Source organism: Lethenteron reissneri, chromosome 32 (genome assembly GCF_015708825.2).
Source record: "Lethenteron reissneri isolate LAM-NWPU_2019-01 chromosome 32, ASM1570882v1, whole genome shotgun sequence".
NCBI lineage: Eukaryota > Metazoa > Chordata > Hyperoartia > Petromyzontiformes > Petromyzontidae > Lethenteron > Lethenteron reissneri.
Genome location: NC_083810.1, coordinates 73,055 through 94,405, shown reverse-complemented (window position 1 = coordinate 94,405; position 21,351 = coordinate 73,055). Strand labels below are relative to the sequence as shown.

At 58.5% G+C, this 21,351-nt stretch overlaps 1 protein-coding gene across 1 annotated transcript in view; it reads left to right on the top strand.

The window, feature by feature from the left end:
- The window catches only part of LOC133350123 (LIM and calponin homology domains-containing protein 1-like), a 53,910-nt gene that overhangs the window by 6,653 nt on the left and 25,906 nt on the right, over positions 1–21,351 (top strand). Inside the window, exons 2-4 of the mRNA XM_061564151.1 lie at positions 1,537–1,622; positions 17,498–17,568; positions 17,878–17,947. Of these exons, the coding sequence (XP_061420135.1) occupies positions 1,537–1,622; positions 17,498–17,568; positions 17,878–17,947 (227 nt within the window). The remainder of the gene's footprint in view (positions 1–1,536; positions 1,623–17,497; positions 17,569–17,877; positions 17,948–21,351) is intronic.

Genomic DNA, 21,351 nt, shown 5'->3' with positions numbered 1-21,351 from the left:
AGGGAACAGCGAGAGAGGTGTTGAAAGGTGGAGGTGATGGGGGATAGTTGAACGATGGATCGAGGGCACTAGAAGGGATTGCGAGGGATTCTAAAAGGAGGGAGGTGGAGGGGCGAGGGAGAGTGGATGATGTGAAGAGAAGGAGTGTGGATGGAGAGGTGGAATGTGTGTTTGGCGGGGTGAGAGAGAAGGGGCCGGGGAGGGAGGAAACAGGGAGGTCATTTAAATCATTTAAATGAGAGGAGGAAATGTGCATAGAGGGAGGCGGAGAGGGGATGGATGCATTTTTAAATGAAGGCGAGGGGAGGGGGTTGGAGGAGGGTGAAGGGACGCAGCGAGTTTGTGGGGAGCGTGAGGGGGGTGGGGGAGCTGGAGAGAGGAAAGGGGGGGGTAGCTGGAGAGAGGGGGGAAGTGAGGGGGGGAGAGGGGGAGGGAGAGGGGGGGTAGCTGGAGGGAGAGGGAGCTGGGGAGAGGGGGGGGTGAGGGGGGAGATAGAGGGGGGTAGCTGGAGAAAGGGGGGGGGGGAGAGAGAGGGGGGGAGAGATAGGGGGGGGGTAGCTGAAGAGAGGGGGGGAGTGAGGGGGAGGGAGGGGGGGAGAGGGGGAGGGGGTAGCTGGAGGGAGATGGGGGGGAGAGGGGGGGAGGGAGCTGGGGAGAGAGAGAGGGGGGGGAGCTGGAGAGAGGGGGGGGAGAGATAGGGGGGTAGTTGGAGAGAGGGGGGGAGTGAGGGGGGAGATGGGGGGGGTAGCTGGAGAAAGGGGGAGGGAGAGAGAGGGGGGGGAGAGATAGGGGGGGGGGTAGCTGGAGAGAGGGGGGGAGGAGTGAGGGGGGGAGAGGGGAGGGGGGTAGCTGGAGGGAGATGGAGCTGGGGAGAGGGGGGGAGGGAGCTGGGGGAGAGAGAGAGGGGGGGGGGAGCTGGAGAGAGGGGGGGAGAGATAGGGGGGTAGCTGGAGAGAGGGGGGGAGTGAGGGGGGAGAGGGGGAGGGAGAGGGGGGGTAGCTGAAGGGAGAGGTAGCTGGGGTGAGAGAGAGTGGGGGGGGGTAGCTGGAGGGAGAGGGAGCTGGGGTGAGAGAGAGGGGGGGAGGGGGAGAGAGAGGGGGGGAGGGAGGGGGGAGAGAGAGGGGGGAGTTGGAGGGAGGGGGGGGGAGAGATAGGGGGGGAGAGGGGGGAGAGGGGGGGGGGGAGAGGGGGGAGAGGGGGGGGGGGCGGTAGCTGGAGGGAGCTGGGTGAGAGAGATGGAGTGGAGAGAGAGAGGGGGAGGGGGGAGTTGGAGAGAGAGAGGAGAAGGAGGAGGTTTTGTCGACTCGCTCCCCCCACTCGCTCACGCCGAGCTCGGAGCTCGAAGGAGCCGCAGCCACCGCCACTTCCTCGCGCGAGCCCGCGGGTTTGAGTTGCGCGGCCTCCACTCGTTGCCCCCGTTGCGCCTGCCGGGACCCGCGGAGCGAGGCGGACCCCGAATCGAAGGGGACTTTTACCCCCCCACCCACCCCCCGGGGGATCCAAGGGCACCGCGGAGACCGCGGAGACCATGGCGAGAGTGGCGAGAGCGAGGCGGCGTGGGGAGGGAGACGCGAGAGCGGAGCCTCAGCGTCGTGGCGGGCGAGGCGAGGAGGTGGATTCAGGTGAGGGGGTGACGACGAGGTGAGGGAGGGCGGAGGTGAGATGCGGAGGTGGGATGTGGATGGGAATAAGAAGGTGGATGCAGAGGAGATGAGGTGATGGGAGGGGTGGATACAGGTGAGGTGATGTGAAGGAGGTGGATACAGGGAGGTGATGTGGAGGGGGGGGATACAGGTGAGGTGATGTGGAGGTGGATGATGATGAGATGAGGTGATGTGGAGGAGGTGGATACTGATGAGGTGATGTGAAAGGGTGGATACTGATGAGGTGATGTGGAGGGGTGGATACTGATGAGGTGATGTGAAAGGGTGGATACAGGTGAGGTGATGTGATGGAGGTGGATGCTGATGAGGTGACGTGGAGGAGGTGGATACCGGGGTGAAGGTGGATACACGAGAGGCGATACGGAGGTGAAGGGGTGAGGTCGTGAATGTGTGGACGTCGTAGCGAGGGGGCGAGTGGACGAGGTTCAGGATTTACATTCATGTGGGTGAGGCGGTGGATAGGGGTGGATACAGGTGAGGCGATACGGAGGTGGGTGAGCGAGGATACAGGTGAGGGAGTGCGGGCGAAAAGGTGGATGATGCAGGGTCAGGGGATGAGGCGGGGAATGCAGTCGAGGGGAAGATGCATGAGGTGAGGTGAGCGACTAAAAGGCGAGGGGATGATAAGGTGGGTTGAGGTGAGGAGCGAGGAGGTGAGGAGCGAGGAGGTGGATGCAAGGTAAAGATCGTGAGAGGAGCTAAACACGACTCCTCGGAGCTGACATGGAAGCGAGCCGGACAGGGGGGGGGGGGGGAGGTGAGCGAGAGGAAGGAGAGGGAGGAGGGAGAGATGGAGTAGGGAGAGAGGGGGGCAGAGAGAGGGGGGGCGAGAGAGGGGGGGCAGAGAGAGGGGGGGCAGAGAGAGAGGGGGGCAGAGAGGGGGGGGGGCCAGAGAGGGGGGGGGGCAGAGAGGGGGGGCAGAGAGTGGGCAGAGAGAGGGGCAGAGAGGGGGGGGGCAGAGAGGGGGGGGGCAAGAGGGGGACAGAGAGGGTGGGACAGAGAGGGGGGGGGCAGCAGCAGAGAGGGGGGGTAGAGAGAGAGGGAATGGGTAAGGAGAGCAGAACGAGAAATCTTTTGTGACATCTTTCATTTAAAAGGGGGGGGGGGGTTACATAAAGCAAGCATTAAAAAACCGAAATGATGAACGAAAGCAAAGTGCCGACTACACCGAGCATCGTCTTGTTAATCCTCTGTATTGAAGTGCAGACCCCCGCGCGTCTCGGGCATGCGGAGCGAGAGAGGAGAGGCAGGGGAGGCGTGGGGGGGGTGAAAGATGAACGAGTGACGAGATGGAAAGAGAGAGAGATACAGAAGAGGTGAGAAGGAGTGAGGAGAGCGAGGGTGGGGGGGATGTGCGAGAGAGAGACTCGAACCGTCTGGTCCGACATGAGCTTTAGGGGACGACATTGCTCAGGTTGAGTTGGAGACGTGGAGGGGGGGGGGGGGTCTCGGGGGTCCGGGTTAGGTCCCCCTTTGCCCCCCACCCCCCACCCTCTTCCACCACAGACCTCGATGTGAGAGAGGGGAAGGGAGAGTTTTGGGGGTGTCCATGAGACGCGGGTAAACCCGGGGGTTCAGGGCGCAACAGATAAAGCGAGAACAGCGAGGAAAATCCGGTCCGGGCTTCACCACCACCGCTACCACCAACATCATCATCGTATAAGCCGGTTTCACCACCACTACTACCACCACCATCGTTACAAGCCGGCTTCATCACTACTACCATCATCATCGTGAAATCCGGCTTCACCACCACCACTACCACCATCATCATCATCGTGCAAGCCGGTTTCACCACTACTACCACTACCATCATCATCGTGAAATCCGGCTTCACCCACCATCATCATGGGCGCAGCTGGGCTCATTAATGAAAGTGCGGTGGAGAGAGTCACGGGGGCTTTTGTGTTGTGGTGGGGGGGGGGGCTCCCGCCGCACCCACTCCGCGGGGGATCTCCACCCCTTGCCCCGGTGCTGTGTGGTGGTGGTAGGGGGTGGGTGGTGCTGTGTGGTGGTGCTTGTGGTGGTGGTTGGTGGGGGTGGTGCTGTGTGTGGTGGTGGTGTGTGCTGTGTGGTGGTGGTGGTGCTGTGTGGTGGTGGTGGTGCTTGTGTGGTGGTGGGTGGTGTGTAGTGGTGGTGGTGCTGTGTGGTGGTGGGGTGCTGTGTGGTGGTGGTGGTGCTGTGTGGTGGTGGTGGTGCGTGTGGTGGTGATTGGTGGTGGCTGGTGGTGCTGTGTGGTGGGTGGTGCTGTGTGGGGTGTTGGTGCTGTGTGGGTTGGTGTGTGGTGGTGTGGCGGTGGTGCTGTGTGGTGGTGGTGGTGCTGTGTGGTGATGGTGGTGGTGGTGCTGTGTGGTGATGGTGGTGCTGTGTGGTGGTGGTGGTTGCTGTGTGGTGGTGGTGGTGCTGTGTGGTGGTAGTGGTGGTGCTGTGTGGTGGTAGTGCTGTGTGGTGGTGCTGGTGGGTGGTGGTGGTGCTGTGTGGTGGTAGTGGTGTTGTGTAGTGGTGGTGGTGTTTGTGTGGTGGTGGTGCTGGTGGGGTGGTGGTGCTGGGTGGTTGTGCTGCGTGGTGTGGTGGGTGCTGTGTGGTGGTGGTGGGTGCTGTGTGGTGTGGTGCTGGTGGTCTGTGGTGGTGCTGTGTGTTGTGGTGTGCTGTGTGGTGGTGGTGGTGGTGCTGTTGGTGGTGGTGCTGTGTGGTGGTGGTGGTGATGTGTGGTGGTGGTGGTGGTGCTGTGTGGTGGTGGTGCTGTGTGGTGGTGGTGGTGTGGTGGTGCTGTGTGGTTGGTGGTGGTGCTGTGTGGTGGTGGGGTGGGTGCTGTGTGGTGGGTGCTGTGTGGTGGTGGTGTGCGTGTGTTGGTGGTGGTGTGCTGGTGGTGGTGGTGCTGGTGGTGGTGGTGCTGTGTGGTGGTGGTGGTGCTGTGTGGTGGTGGTGCTGTGTGGTGGTGGTGGTGCTGTGTGGTGATGGTGCTGTGTGGTGGTGGTGCTGGTGTGGTGTGGTGGTGGTGGTGCTGTGTGGTGATGGTGTGCTATGTGGTGGTGGTGGTGCTGTGTGGTGGTGGTGGTGGTGCTGTGTGGTCGGTAGTGGTGGTGCTGTGTGGTGGTAGTGCTGTGTGGTAGTGGTGCTGTGTGCTGGTGCTGGTGATGATGATGTAGAGGAGGTGGAAGGGCGCGCAGCGTGATATCGACGTGCACAAAACCTGAACTCGGGATCGAAGTCCCCGACCACTCTCCGCTCCCAGCCCCCCGAGTTGCCACTCCACACGGCCCATTACGTGCAGCAATAACAACAACAAAACAAGTCGCCACACGCTGCACGTACCTGATGGGGGATACACAATAACCCGCCTCCACTGAGTGACGTACAGAGAAAGAGCGCGCCGGATTTAAATGCGTGGGGGGGGGGGGGCGCAGTGGCGCAGCGGTGAGCGCGACGCGCCCTGGACCCGTCCACCTCGGTTTGGGGGGCATCCATGTAGTAGGTAGGCAAACATCTGTCAAAACTTGACCCCTCCCTGTACGCACGCGTACTTTTAACACCCCCCTCTCCCACCTGCGTACGTACACCTGACGCACCCCCCCCCCCTCCCCGAATCCTATAGAACGGCCGAAATTTGAGCCATGCAAAAACAATCAAGGATTAATAAACAGATAGTCCACCGCCGGACTATCTAACTCATTTGAAGGCCAATGTAGACAAATTATTATCGAGGCATCACACCCCCCCCCCACACGTTTCCTATGCGTATGTCCATTGTCAGTAGACCCCCCCCCCCCATACGCAAGCTACACATTTGGGTTAACCCCCCCCCCTCCATGCGTACGTACTGAATGGATGGCCCCTTGATTCCCGGCTGCGACCACCTCCCACCCCCACGCCCCCCACCTCCACGCCCCCCCCCCCCCCGCTCCCACCCCCGCTCCCACCCCCGCCCCCACCTCTACGCCCCCACCCCCCCAAAACCCCCCCGCCCCCCTCAAACCGCCCCCGCCAACCCCCCCCCCGCCCCCCCAGCAACCCCCACGACTGACATGTCGTGGTTAGGTTGTCATCCAGCAGTGGACTAACAACGTGAACACAAACACATGGTACTGGTCCATTAGACCGACAGGCGAAGATGTGTGTGTATGTGTGTGTATATGTGTGTATGTATGTGGGTGTGTTTTAATGCGTTAATAACGCAGCGCTGAGCGCATTGCGATTACTCTTGCTTTCGGTCCGAATCGTCAGCGTCATCTGCACGTCACGTGGGACGTGTTGAGCAATCATCAGGCGCGTGCAGCGTGTGAATACCTGATTGCCATTTGAACGACCGATAACGATAAACGCGGAATAAGCGCTGCACAGCACCCCCCCTAATTATTGATCGCATTTCCGCTCGGCACGTGCTGATATCAAGGCGCGAGCACTGATTACGGTCACTAGGGCAACACCCGCAGGGAATGAGGGGCGGGGGGGGGGGTCACCTGTGGTGAGTGGGGGTTGGGGTGAGGGGTGAGCGAACCTCGTCACGAACGCTGCTTCGTCTTGGATGAGGGCGCCCTCACCTGGACGCGTCGCGCGCTCCCAGCTGCAGCCACGTGGTGGCGATCGTCCCTCTACCGTGCCCCTTCCTCCCTCCATCGTGCCCCTGACTCCCTCCACCGTGCCCCTCCCTCCATCCCATCGTGCCCCTGCAATCGATGTACGTCCATGGATCACATTCGTGTTTTTGGAGCCTATGTAAGTCTATGGTTCATGTAAGTTCATGTATGTCTATGGGCCTGTATTGAAGTACATTGTTCTCTACCTGTAGAGATTATACTGGTAGGAACCGCCAGGTTACACCAGCCCACAGGGGATTATTGTGCCCGTCGTGCAGGGAGGGGAGGGTGGGTCTGGGTGGGGAGGGTGGGGCTGGGTGGGGAGGGTGGGGCTGGGTGGGGGGCGGGAGGGGTGGGGCTGGGTGGGGGGTGGGAGGGGTGGGGCTGGGTGGGGAGGGGCTGGTCACCCCGTGGTGCTCTTATAAAACTCAACGTTTAACCTACTCACGCCGGCTTGTGCCCGCCCTCACAGTCGGGCATATTTACGGAATACACCACGCCGCCGTTGACTCTGGCCATTGACCGAGCAACCCAACGTTCCTACCAGTTCCCTCCGCAGGAATGTGTTGTGAGTCTATGGATATCTATGTAGGTGTAAGGAATATATTCTGTTGTTGTGTATGGCGGCAATCTGGTTCAAGAGCTCGATGCCAATGTCGAGGTCTGCAGCTGGCCACGGCGAGAGAGCTTCAGCAGAGAGAGTTCGTGTCGCTGTTCCTCCTCCGTTGAAGGAACTCAGACTGCAGTGGTTCACTGTATGGTCCCCGGTTGCAATTGCATGATCACAATCGCACCACTGTGGTTTGCCTTTAATTTCCAGGAGATGTGCGCATCGGTCTCGTGATGTCCCCATGCGGTTGATGGTTACACCGGTGTCTTCGAGGAGGAATGTCAAAGCCAGGAGTCTGTGGCTCTCTCTGCGAGAACCGTGACTGTGACTTCGATAATGAGAGGTGCGGAATAGAAGCCCAAACGTAGACGTGTGGCTCAGCAGAACTGTCAGATCCTCCACCGAGCACGGTACGCACAGCCCAGCTGAGTCCAAGAGTCCAAGTGGACTGTGTGTAACTAGGTGAGCGCTCTAGAGACCAGGACCCGAGTCGCCCCCCTTTGCGAGTGTGACCTGTGGTGTCACAACGATGACAAAGGCAAAACAAACACAAGCACGTAACAGCAATGAAGCAAATAGCAATAGGAACGAAATCAAAATCGGTAGCTACGAGAGAAGAGCGGCTTGTGTTGGGACCGTGCCTTGAGAACGAGGACGTTTTCTTATTATGATTTCACGGGAAGGTTGCAGTGATTGTCGCTTTGGGCGAGGTCTGGGCTCGGGGTGAGGTCATGGGAAGAGACCCGATCCAGACTCTGGTTGTGCGTGCCCCCATTTCAGTCGCATTATCACATCATCCCATTTGGGCGTGTCTCTGTGCGTGTACATACAAAGACAAAGATACCCCGTATAGGCATGCAGGCTGTTGGGCAAAGTGCTCTTGGCGATTACAGTGCCAATGAAGGCCGGAATGGTGCACGGATGGGGTGGTGTGTGGGCATAACAATGCCCGACAGACATATATCTCTCCCCTCATGTGCTGTTTTTCTGTACGCACTATAGCAGGTACTTTTTTACGGCTGAGTCAACCTAGCAGAGGCCCATAATCAGTTCAAATATTCGTAATTGATGTTGGTCGTGAGCGGAGTTCTAACCCGGGTCGCCAGGTTAGTAGCACATCGCGCTAACCACTGCGCCACCGCTCTGCGCTGTGTACACTCGCTGTACTGTGGATCTGCCTCTCCCACGAATAGACTCATCACCGACATTAGCACTGCCTCGTCATGTCATAAACAATAGCAGAGTGGGAGTTGACAGTCCTTTATCAATCCACTGCTGGATGAAGCCCTCCCCACGCCGTTGCCACCCGGTCCCGTCGTTCCCCCTTCATTCCATTGCCGCCCGGATAAACTTTTGCGCGTGCCCCTACTTCTCCGTTCCATCTCCACGATGGCCGTGACCCTCTCGGGCGCGCCCCCCTCCCTTGGCTGAAGATCCTCGTCACGAGCATTGCCACACAGCCGCAACGCGTCCAACCCGAGGGCCGATCGCCGTCCCTCAGTGTCCGCCACGTCAATTAACCGCAATGTCAGTGAAACACCCCAAGTGTTACTACTACATGGACAATGCAGATCCCTCCGGTGTCTCGAATGGTGGAGGGGTGTCCTTCCCGCACCCCTCAATCTCAAACGATGGAGCGTGGGGGGTGGGGGGGTGATTCTCTCTGATCCTGTACCTCGTGGCGACTGGGTGGTTGCCCGCGACGCGCAGACCCGCGAGGCCCCACGGGACCGTTCCTGTAGCTCAGGGCAAGGCGCTATGGGATCACTGAGAGAGAGGGGGGCGCTATGGGATCATAGAGAGAGAGGGGCGCTATGGGATCACTGAGAGAGAGAGGGGCGCTATGGGATCACGGAGAGAGAGGGGCGCTATGGGATCACTGAGAGAGAAAGGCGCTATGGGATCATAGAGAGAGAGAGGGGCGCTATGGGATCATAGAGAGAGAGAGGGGCGCTATGGGATCACTGAGAGAGAGAGGGGCGCTATGGGATCACTGAGAGAAAGGCGCTATGGGATCATAGAGAGAGAGAGGGGCGCTATGGGATCATAGAGAGAGAGAGGGGCGCTATGGGATCACTGAGAGAGAAGAGGCGCTATGGGATCACTGAGAGAGAAGAGGCGCTATGGGATCACGGAGAGAGAGAGGGGCGCTATGGGATCACAGAGAGAGAGAGGGGCGCTATGGGATCACAGAGAGAGAGAGGGGCGCTATGGGATCACGGAGAGAGAGAGGGGGGCTATGGGATCACGGAGAGAGAGGGGCGCTATGGGATCACAGAGAGAGAGGGGCGCTATGGGATCACGGAGAGAGAGAGAGGCGCTATGGGATCACGGAGAGAGAGAGGGGGGCTATGGGATCACAGAGAGAGAGAGAGGCGCTATGGGATCACAGAGAGATAGGGGCGCTATGGGATCACGGAGAGAGAGAGGGGCGCTATGGGATCACGGAGAGAGAGAGGGGCGCTATGGGATCACGGAGAGAGAGAGGGGGGCGCTATGGGATCAGGGAGAGAGAGGGGGCGCTATGGGATCACGGAGAGAGAGAGAGGGGGGCGCTATGGGATCACGGAGAGAGAGGGGCGCTATGGGATCACGGAGAGGGAGGGGGCGCTATGGGATCACAGAGAGAGAGGGGGGCGCTATGGGATCACGGAGAGAGAGAGGGGCGCTATGGGATCACGGAGAGAGAGAGAGGGGGGCGCTATGGGATCACTGAGAGAGAGAGAGAGGGGCGCTATGGGATCACAGAGAGAGAGAGGGGCGCTATGGGATCACAGAGAGAGAGGGGGGCGCTATGGGATCACGGAGAGAGAGAGGGGCGCTATGGGATCACGGAGAGAGAGAGGGGCGCTATGGAATCACGGAGAGAGAGAGGGGCGCTATGGGATCACGGAGAGAGAGAGAGGCGCTATGGGATCACAGAGAGAGATGGGCGCTATGGGATCACGGAGAGAGAGAGGCGCTATGGGATCACAGAGAGAGAGAGGGGCGCTATGGGATCACGGAGAGAGAGAGGGGCGCTATGGAATCACGGAGAGAGAGAGGGGCGCTATGGGATCACAGAGAGAGAGAGAGGGGGGCGCTATGGGATCACGGAGAGAGAGAGGGGCGCTATGGGATCACGGAGAGAGAGAGGCGCTATGGGATCACGGAGAGAGAGGGGCGCTATGGGATCACGGAGAGAGGGGGGGGGGCGCTATGGGATCACGGAGAGAGAGGGGCGCTATGGGATCACGGAGAGAGAGGGGCGCTATGGGATCACTGAGAGAGAGAGAGAGAGGGGCGCTATGGGATCACTGAGAGAGAGGGGCGCTATGGGATCACGGAGAGAGAGAGGGGCGCTATGGGATCACAGAGAGAGAGAGAGAGGGGGGCGCTATGGGATCACAGAGAGAGAGAGAGGGGCGCTATGGGATCACGGAGAGAGAGAGGGGCGCTATGGGATCACAGAGAGAGAGAGAGGGGGGCGCTATGGGATCACGGAGAGAGAGAGAGGGGCGCTATGGGATCACGGAGAGAGAGAGGGGCGCTATGGGATCACAGAGAGAGAGAGAGGGGCGCTATGGGATCACGGAGAGAGAGAGAGGGGCGCTATGGGATCACTGAGAGAGAGAGAGGCGCTATGGGATCACGGAGAGAGAGAGGGGCGCTATGGGATCACTGAGAGAGAGAGAGGGGGGCGCTATGGGATCACGGAGAGAGAGAGGGGCGCTATGGGATCACGGAGAGAGAGAGGGGGGCGCTATGGGATCACTGAGAGAGAGAGAGAGAGGCGCTATGGGATCACGGAGAGAGAGAGGGTCGCTATGGGATCACGGAGAGAGAGAGGGGCGCTATGGGATCACGGAGAGAGAGAGGGGGGCGCTATGGGATCACTGAGAGAGAGAGAGGGGGCGCTATGGGATCACGGAGAGAGAGAGGGTCGATATGGGATCACGGAGAGAGAGAGGGTCGCTATGGGATCACGGAGAGAGAGAGTGGCGCTATGGGATCACGGAGAGAGAGAGGGGGGCGCTATGGGATCACTGAGAGAGAGAGAGAGGGGGCGCTATGGGATCACGGAGAGAGATAGGGTCGCTATGGGATCACGGAGAGAGAGAGGGGCGCTATGGGATCACGGAGAGAAAGAGGGGCGCTATGGGATCACTGAGAGAGAGAGAGGGGGCGCTATGGGATCACAGAGAGAGAGAGAGGGGCGCTATGGGATCACGGAGAGAGAGAGATAGGGGCGAGAGTCCGGCTCGCGACATTGCGGTGAGCGATGCTGCACTACTGATTGAGCCACGCGTGAGGGCAGTGGTGGCGGGGGAGGGAAGGTCGATGTGAGGGTGGAGGGGGTGGGAGTGATTGTGAGAGTGGGGTGAGGTAGTGAGGGAGTGGAGCTGCGTATGGGGACAGTGATAATGACATAGTGGTGGCTATTAGACTGTGTAACAAAACAAATGTGTTCCTGGGTAGTAAGTGTTATTTTTTAATTGCTTATGCCTCAAAGGTACATAAAATGCCTTATTCCTCACAAATAAACAGTTGTAAGGTCTGAGACCTTACAACCATTCACTGGTAAGACCACCTCAGCTGTACTTAACTCAGCTCACAGTACATAAAATTCGTGATCTAAACCCATCTGTGAAGGATGTGATCCCTGATATGCAATACCACATGCGTCTACAAACTAAGCTGTGTCTGCAGCAGTAGTTACATTGGGGAAACTAAACAGGACGGTGATATTTAGACATTTGCCTATTTTCAAACGTGTGCATTTGTGTCATTCCTTCACATAAAGCCTGGTCACAAAAGCAAAGTTTGTGGGGAACAATAGGCATTTTCTATACTTTTGAGGCATAAGCAATGAGAAAATAACACTATCCAGGAACAAAAATCGTGTTACATAGTGAATTATCAGTGGCGAGTGATATTAAAACCGGTTCTGGGCCTCCTCTAGGTCGACGTAGCCCTATAAGTACCTGTTGTGGTGTTTAAATAAATAGCACTGGGGAGACAAAGGCGGCCGGGTGTGGTGCTAGTAACGCCACCCTATCGTGCGCTCTTAACAGCCGTACGTGCTCACTGACAGCACTCGCCACCACTACCGTCTGGTACGGCCAGAGGAGAATGTGTGTTGAACTTCTTTCGCACCGTACGTAGCCAACCGTGCTCATGTGAAGTGCGGTGTGAGGCCAACAAACTAAACACGCAACGAGCGGCAGTTCTAAAGAAGCGACTTCTCAGAATGTTCGTGAGCTATTGCGTGACTCTGAGCGCGTGCCAGTGAGGGGGGTGGGTGTTGCGTGTCGTTGAGGGAGTAGCACGTCTTCATTTATCTCAGACCCCCTCTCCCCGTGACCCCCTCTCCTTACTCGCTCACTCGAGCCCCTCTCCCCGTGACCCCCCCCCTCCTCCTCGCTCTAATTGACTACGGGGGGACACTACCACGATAATCTCACCCCAGTCTCGCGCGTCGCCACAGATGCTGCAATTCAATTATTTTCGTCATCTGGGTTTCACGGGTGCCTGTGACTCACGGGTGGCGAGATGTTCACGACCTCGCCTGGTATGCAGGAGGTCGCGGGCTCGATCCCGACCCTGGCGCTGGTATATTTGGAGTCTGTGGTGTCGCTCTCCCCCGTGGTGTTGCGTGGATTCTTCTCCCGGTCCTCCGGTTTTTCCCCTCCACATTCAGAGAAACACGCGTTTAGAGTATTTGGCTGCTATAAAAGTCCACGTGACGATAAGCCACTTCGTTGAGCTCTCAATTTGTGGCCAGGTGGCTTCTGACAAAGAGCTGCATAGCTGATGGGGCTTTACCTGGTCAAACAGAAATAGAAAATAGTACCGGTGTCTAACTCGGTTGTGGGGCCACACACACATTTGGGGCTAGTGCTGTTAGCGAGCACCTATTAAAAAAAGAGTAACGGTATGTCAACATCATTGACGAATGTCTGAAAACGGTCCTGGGTGCTCTCCCATGATTGACTCAGCCTTGAATGAATACTTACTACATCGTGTGTGCGGTGTGTAAGCATCGGCACTGGAGAGACAAAGGCGGCCGTTTGTGGGTGCTAGTCGTCACCCCCTCATGGCCTGAGTAGGTATTCGCGAACAGCACTTTCCCGAATAGTCTGCATGTCTTTACGGAGGATCTTTGACATTCTATGTGCCTGTGCATGTATATCTGAGTGTTTCCATATACCTGGGTGTGTCTGTGTAAGTGATTAGGCGTTTGCGTGTCTGTCTGTATGTGCTTCTGTATCTCCTTCCTGTGCATATCTCTGTGTCGGTATGTACCGAGCTGTGTGTGTGTGCATGTGAATTTGCGTGTATGTCCATCTATGTATGCTCCTCTGTGTGTCTCCGTATCTGCATGAGTCTCTCTGTATCTCTGTGTCGACCCCTGTGTCTTTGTATGTCCGTCCGTATATGTAGCAGTGACGTGCGGTGAGGTCAATGGCTGACCAGGCACTGGCTCGTGTCAGAGCCAGATTCACACACTGAGGGGGGCGTGGCCTCACTGAGGGGGCGTGTTAGACACGTCCCCCTCAGTGAGGCAGATGTGATGGCTGCCTCCCCTGGTGTTTTTTCATTTCAGTTTCACGACAAGATCAGCGAGCCTCAATATCTTTATACACATACTTGAAATAAATTATCTGGAGTATGGAAGGCGAGGACATGAAATGAAGGGGTCTACAAACATTACATTGGTGACATACTGAGATAGTGACAGGCACGCGCTTATTGTCCGTGCTCCATCCAGTTACTGAGGGGTTGCGCAATCAGAGGGGAGGCTGAGCTCGTCGCTGCCTCACCTCTCGTCTCTTCCTGTATTTGCAGCGGAGCTCCGCAAATTTGGCGATTTTGACTCTAAAAATGATTGGAATCGTGCAGAAATGACATTTATAGCACAGATCATTGAAAAAAATCTTAATATTTTATTTATTTAATTAATATTTTTTTCCCGTAACAGCTATTTTCATTGGAGTATGACAGGTGAGGCTCTGCCTCCCCTGCCTCCCCTGACCGCACGCCTCTGATATGTACGTGAGTGTGTATCACGGCCAACACCAGTCACGATTATCTGAGCCCATCTTGGGCCTCTCAGGATCAACTCAGCCTTAAAATGAGTACCTGGTGCGGTGTGTAAACATCGCCACGTGGGAGACAAAGGCGGCCGGGCGTGGTGCTGGCCACCCACCCCCTCGTGTGCCGTTCCGGCCTTCATAGGGTGCTCGCTAACAGCACTTGCTCCCAATAGTCTGTTAAGGCTACACGGGGGATATTTACCTTTGTGCGGATCGCGTCTCTGTATCGAACCCTGCGGCTACTGCGGGGCGAATGTGTCAGGTGCGGTGAGCGTGGCCCCCACACGCTGGGAGTGGCACGTGGGGAGTTACACTTGGGGGGGGGGGGGGGTGACACATGGAGGGTGACACATGGGGGGGTGACACATGGGGGGTGACACATGGGGGGGGGTGACACATGGAGGGTGACACATGGGGGGTGACACATGGGGGGGGGTGGCACATGGGGGGTGACACATGGGGGGTGACACATGGGGGGTGACACATGGGGGGGGTGACACATGGAGGGTGACACATGGGGGGGTGACACATGGGGGGTGACACATGGGGGGGGTGGCACATGGGGGGTGACACTTGGGGGGTGACACATGGGGGGGGGTGACACATGGAGGGTGACACATGGGGGGGTAAAACATGTACTCCACCCACGTGCTCGCACAAAGACCCCTGCCCGGGTCGCGGTGCAGGCCGCAGGGCCGAGTGTGAGTTTGCGAGCTCCTGTTAATGTCGGCACGGCGCACAAAGCGGATGCTGTGGTCAGCACCACGTCCGGGGCGTGCTTTTGTCTCCCTGGTGCTGATGTTTACAAACCGCACCACGCACATAGTGGAGGCGCAGACGAGGCTAAGATATAAACACTATGTCGCTGATGTTATCCGAGGCCAGGAATTGAACCTGGGTTGCCAGGTGCGTAGCGCAGACATATTGATATCTATGTATACTTGTGGGGACACTGCAGACACACACACAACTACTGACAAAAGTCAAAGACGAATATCCCCTCTGTAGGAGGTGGGTGGTCAGCACCATGACCTTTGTATCCCCAATTCTGATGTTTACACACTGCACCAGATACTTATTTGAGGCTGAGTCGACCGAGGAGAGAGCCAGGACCGGTTCAAATATTCGCCAGTTACGCCTCACTTGAGGCTGAGTCGAGCGCACGCAGACTCGCACACGAGGTGTCACCCCGTCACACGAAGCGTTACCCCGTCACACCAAGTGTCACCCTGTCACACGAAGAGTCACCCTCTCACACACCAAGTGTCACCCCGTCACACCAAGTGTCACCCTCTCACACCAAGTGTCACCCTGTCACACGAAGTGTCACCCTGTCACACGAAGTGTCACCCTGTCACACGAAGCGTCACCCTGTCACACGAAGCGTCACCCTCTCACACCAAGTGTCACCCTCTCACACGAAGTGTCACCCTCTCACACGAAGTGTCACCCTCTCACGCGAAGTGTCACCCTCTCATGCGAAGTGTCACCCTCTCGCACCAAGTGTCACCCTGTCACACGAAGCGTCACCCTGTCACACCAAGTGTCACCCTCTCACACAGACACGAAGACCACGATAACGGGAGTAGTTTAGGACGTCACGAGACAGACCCAGGCTAACCGAGATGACTGGCAGATGCACCCCCTGTACTCCCCACTGTGACAACTGGCCAATAACCACGGTGGTAGCAACCACCTAAGTTTGAGCACACACGCACACACGTAACACTCCAACGTGCACGCATACACGTGTACACCCCACTCCCAAGTGCACACACCACTCCCAAGTGCACACGCATACACTTCCACGTGCACACACCACTCCCAAGTGCGCACACATACACTTCATCGTGCGCACACACACTCCCACACACTCCCACATGCGCACACACACACCCACGTGCGCACACACACCCACGTGCGCACACACACTCCCACACACTCCCACGTGCGCACACACACACCCACGTGCGCACACACACTCCCACGTGCACACACACACACGCCCACGTGCACACCACGTACACACCACGTACACACACACACTCCCACGTGCGCACACACACACACGCCCACGTGCACACACACACGCCCACGTGCACACACACACGCCCACGTGCACACCACGTGCACACACACACACACTCCCACGTGCGCACACACACACACTCCCACGTGCACACACACACACACACTCCCACGCGCACACACACACTCCCACGTGCACACCACGTGCACACCACGTGCACACACAAACAAACCAAAACACAGGAGCGTGCACGCGCACACGCGCGCCTCTGGCCAGGTCGCCATGGCGACGCGATCCACGCCACGCACGCGCCCAGCTCGGGCACGCGCTCCTCCGGGGTGGGGGGGGGGGGTTTGGGGGTGGGGGGAGGGGGGATCTGGGGGAGGGGGGGTATTTGGGGGAGGGGGGATTTGGGGGAGGGGGGGAGGGGGGGAGGGGGGGTGGGGGTATTTTGGGGAGGGGGGGAGGGGGGATTTGGGGGAGGGGGGGGTGAAGAATCCCCCCGCCCCCCTCGCCCCCCACGCGGCCCCCTTGGGGATCAATGGGTGCGCCTTGACCCCACCTCACGTCTCGAGACCACTTCCCACACACCTCCTGCTGCCTTTATCGGGTCTATGAGTGCTACGTGTGTGTGTGTGTGGGTAACGACGTCACGTGTGTGTCACGTGTGTGTGTGAGAGAGAGAGTGCGAGCACTTGCGAGCAACGCCAGTGACGGATTGTCTGAACCGGTCCTGGGCCTCCCCTACGTCGGCTCGGCCTTAAATGAGTACCTGGTGCGGTGTGTAAACACCCCCACGGAGCCATAATAGACTTTTGGTGGCAAGTGCTGTTAGCGAGCTCCTGTGAAGGCCGGTAAGGAACACGAGGGGGTGGGTAGCCAGCACCACGCCCAGCCGCCTTTGTCTCCCCAGTGTCTACGTTTACACTTCATACCAGGTACTCATTTGAGGCGGAGTCGACCTAGGGGAGACTCCCTTGTTGGTGACCGTGAGCGGGAATCAAACTCGGTTCGCCGGGTTCGTACTACGGCACACTGGTGCACACTCACACACACAGACACACTACAGTACTACACCCTTTCTCACACGCTACTCCCTCTCACTCTGTGTCACGGTGTGGTTGGCATGAGTCCTTGTGCAACGAACGACATGGCCCCCCCCCCCCACCTTGTTCAAATTCCATTCTCCCCCTCCTGTCCCCCCCCCCGTCGCCCAACCCCCCAGGTGCAAATCCACCGCCTGCACACTCGACAGCTTACGTCACTGCTCGCATCCCCGCTCGCACTGTGACATGCTCGCACTCGCTCACTCGCACACTCGCTCACCCCGCTCACTCTCACCCCCGCTCACCGTCACCCTCGCCCCACTCGCCCTCACGCTCACCCCACTCACCGTCTTGCTCACCCCACTCACCGTCACGCTCACCCCACTCGCCCTCACACTCACCCCACTCATTCGCACACTCGCTCGCCCCACTCACCGTCACGCTCACTCGCCCCACTCACGCTCTCGTCCTCTGGCGCGTCCGTGTGTCGTACAGGAGGTCACAGGTCGAGAGCTGGAGGGAGAGGATTTCCGCGCTGCCCTGGAGAACGGCGTTGCCCTCTGCGAGTGAGTATCGGGGCAGGGCACAGGGCACTTGGCGACAGGGCAAGGGAGGGCAGGGATAAGGGAGGGTGAGGGGTCACTTTCACAGCTGCACCACAGCATCACCCGCGCCCGGAGCACAGAAGGCCGGGGGGCATAGGGCGGAAGGGTAAAGGATGGCAGGGCTGGAGGAGGAAGGGCATGGGGGGGGGGCAGCGATGACGATTTTGAACCCAGGGACTCAAATAACCCCCCTGTGTTGTGGTTGTATGGGTGGTTGTGGTGGATGTGGTTGTAGCGGTTGTTGTGGTTGTTGTGGTTGTGGTGCCGTAGCCTCGTGAACCACATCAAGCCGGGACTGGTGAAGAGGGTGAACCGACAGCCGACCCCGATCGCCGGCCTCGTGAGTGACATCGGCTATGCCGCACCCCCGCACCGCACCACTGCAATACCACACCAGACCCCGACACCACCAACACGGAACTTGCACCACCACACCACTGCACTACCACACCAGACCCCCACACCCCAACCCCACCAACACAAAACTTGCACCACCACACCACTGCACTACCACATCGGACTCTCACACCACACCACCACACAGGACCCCTGCACCGCACTACCACACCAGACTTCCACAGCACCGCACCCCAGCACCGCACCACCACGCCACACTCCCACACCCCTACACCACACGACACTGCACCATCACTCCACACCCGCCCCTCCCGCACCGAACCCCTGCACCAACACCACCGCACTCCACCACCATGCTCCCACACCGCTCACCGCACTCCACCACCATGCTCCCGCCCCGCTCCCACACCGCTCCCACACCGCTCCAAGCGCTCCACGCGGAGTGGTGCGCTCACCACCACCAGGTTGAGTCTCTCTCAGCTGTGCATCCTCCTGGGCCCACTGTGTGTTTGATGCACGCCAGTGTGGCTGATGGTCGTTGCGGTGGTGATTGCGGTGGTTGTGGTGAGCGATGGTGGTGGTGGTGGTGTTGGGTTTGTTGATTGTGGTGTGTGCAGTTGTGGTGTTGGGTTTAGTGGCTGTGGTGTAGTGGTGGTGTGTATGGTGAGCGCATGTGGGAGTGGTGGTGGTGGCGGTTTCCATTCTCGGTTCGCCAAGCACCCTGTTGCCCCCTCTCCCAGTCCTCCTCGGGTGTCGGGGTTCAAGGGTCAGGCCCGCCACGTGCCGCGTGAAGATGGGGCAGGGGGGAGGTGTGAGGAGGGCGGTGGAGGAGGTTCTCATCCTCGTTGGGAACTCACGTCTGTGTTTCCCGGTGCTTGTGAGTGGGTACGCAGCGCGAGTGAGCGCGCCCGTGTGCCCAACGTGTGTGCCTCGTTGTGTCTTTGTGTTGCTTTAACTGTGTGTGTATATATGCCCGTGTGTCTGAACCTAGGTCGACTCAGCCTTGAATGAGTACAGTACATGTTTTTTGTTGTTGGTTAATCCTTGCCGTGCTGGCCTTCACAGGTGCTCACTAAGAGCACTTGCCCCAGCAGCCTCAGGTTATTTTGGCCACCTCGTATTTTGTGTGTCCACTTGCGTGGGTGTGTATCCATTATCTAGGGTCATTACTATTGCAATTCTGTAGTTTGTAATAAAGTTTAATGAGTTTAACGTTATTGTAACTTCGGCCAACATTACAGCTCTAATTGTAAATGACCCTGGGACTGGTGTGTGTGCCCGTGTGTGCTTGTGTAAATATATACCTGTCTGTATATACGCGATATATGGGTGTGTACGCGTGTGTTGTGGCGCCGCTGTTACCGCAGTGCGCTAACTGCAGCGCTACCACTCCCCAGTGACCCGAATCCCGCTCCTGACCAATAACAGTGGTGGTTATTTAAACCGGTCCTGGGCCCTCCCCTAGGTCGACTCAATCTTCAATCAGTACCTCGGGTGGTGTTCAAATATTAGAATTGGGGAGACATAGGTGGCCGGGCTTAGTGCTGGTAACCCACCCCCTCGTGTGCCATTTCGGCCTTCGTAGAAGCTCGCTATTAGCACTTATCCCAACAGTCCATTAAAGGCTATACGGGGGATATTTGTGTGTTTTTGTGTGCGCGCACGTGCAACCTCTTAACGTTTATTGCAACCAATTCGTTGGGACGGCGAGATTCGGCCAATCTCGTCTATCTGTGAGTCACGCCTGGGGAGGTGATGACGCCGCGAGGACGAGGGGAGGGGCGGGGATGGGGGCAGTGCTCGGGGAAGAAATTCCTTCCTTGGGACTTTGCTGCTGGCGACGCTTTTGGGACAACAGGTCTTGAGATGAAAGAATCCATTCGGAAATTTCCCGTGGGAGTTCAGTGATCAATTGGCTTTGGTTGCAATCAAACAATATTATTATTTATTACCGTGAAAGCCTCTCACTTAGCCTCAAGACTCCCTTACAGGACATTGGGACGTTTGGCCAAGCGTTGCATTCATGAGAGTTTGCCGCTATGCGGGAGGAAACGAGAGAACACTCGGAAGCTCCGCACAGATGGATCCAATAATCTATTGTTGCACTCCCAATCTGTACTGTGTAATAGAAAAAGGTGCAAGAGAGATGAGCCAAGTGCTCCCTTGGGTTAATTCACCTCGGCGTTGCCCGTCCACTGCTCGTTCTGCCAATTCGGTCCACGGATTGTGCCCATGGGGCATGACCTCGACCCTGACGGTGACCTCGACCCTGACGGTGACCTCGACCGTGACCTCTGCAGGGCAGAATTGAGCGAATCCGGCAGGCCGCAGCGGTTGATGCTGCGGCCGAGTGGGTGGACCGTAGGGTGCCACGCGCCGACCGCCTCGCAGTGCAACATTACAGGTCCCGTGACGTCGTCGTTCGAGAAAGAGCATGCCATTGTGTGCCGGCGTCACTGTCAAAATTTGTCACATTTAAAAGAAACTGACCCGATTGCGATCGCACACAGCAGCGTCGCCCCCCCCCCCCCCCTCTCGGGAAGCTGCTTGGCATGCAGCCTCCGTGGAACGGCAGCGCTGTCACGACCCTGCGTGGCGATGACGACGATGAGTGAAGAGGTGTCGGATGCAGGGAGCTGGGGGCTGAGAGCTGGGGGGGGGGTGGGGGGGGGGGCGAGGAGGTGAGGGGCAGGGGGGGGGGGCCACGCTCCAAACCCACTGCCCCGGCCGATGATCTCAGAGAGCGTGAGCTCCCCGGAGGAATGGGCGGCACGGCCGCTCTCGTCTGTCGCACGGAGGTTGCGCCGCCTCCGCTCGCGAGCCCTCGCATTCCTCGCGCCAGATGTCATCCCGCGCCGCTCGGGCCGCGCGACGATGAGCTCAGCGTGTGTCACCGTGGTGGCAATTCCAAAAAATAACAACGCGCGCGCACAGGGACGCGTTGGGGCGCGGAGAATGCGTGGGACCGTGGGGGAAATGGGGGACCTTGGGGGCCGTGGGGGCCGTGGGGGGGACTGAGGGCTCCGAGCGGAGGGTCTCGGGGTGAAGGTGCCCCAGGATGCAGCCTGCTGTAGGTGAGGATCCGAGCGGTGGAGGGTGCAGTGACAGAGGTGTTTCGCAATGGACAGTCCAGCAAAGGGGGCACCCCACGATCGTTCCTAGGCTGGAGGTGTTCAGCGATGGAGGTGTATCGTTCCTGGGATGGAGGTGTCCCTCAGGGTAGAGGGTCACGGGATAAGAGAGTTCCAGGGTGGAGGATCCAGTGGTTGGAGATGTTGTGGTGGAGCCACCGGGAGGCAGGAAACATTGTCACGGTGACGTCAGCTGCAGCGAGCAGCAGCAGGTCTCTGGGGAGAGGCGCAGGCTGGGCTGGGGAAACAGTGCGAT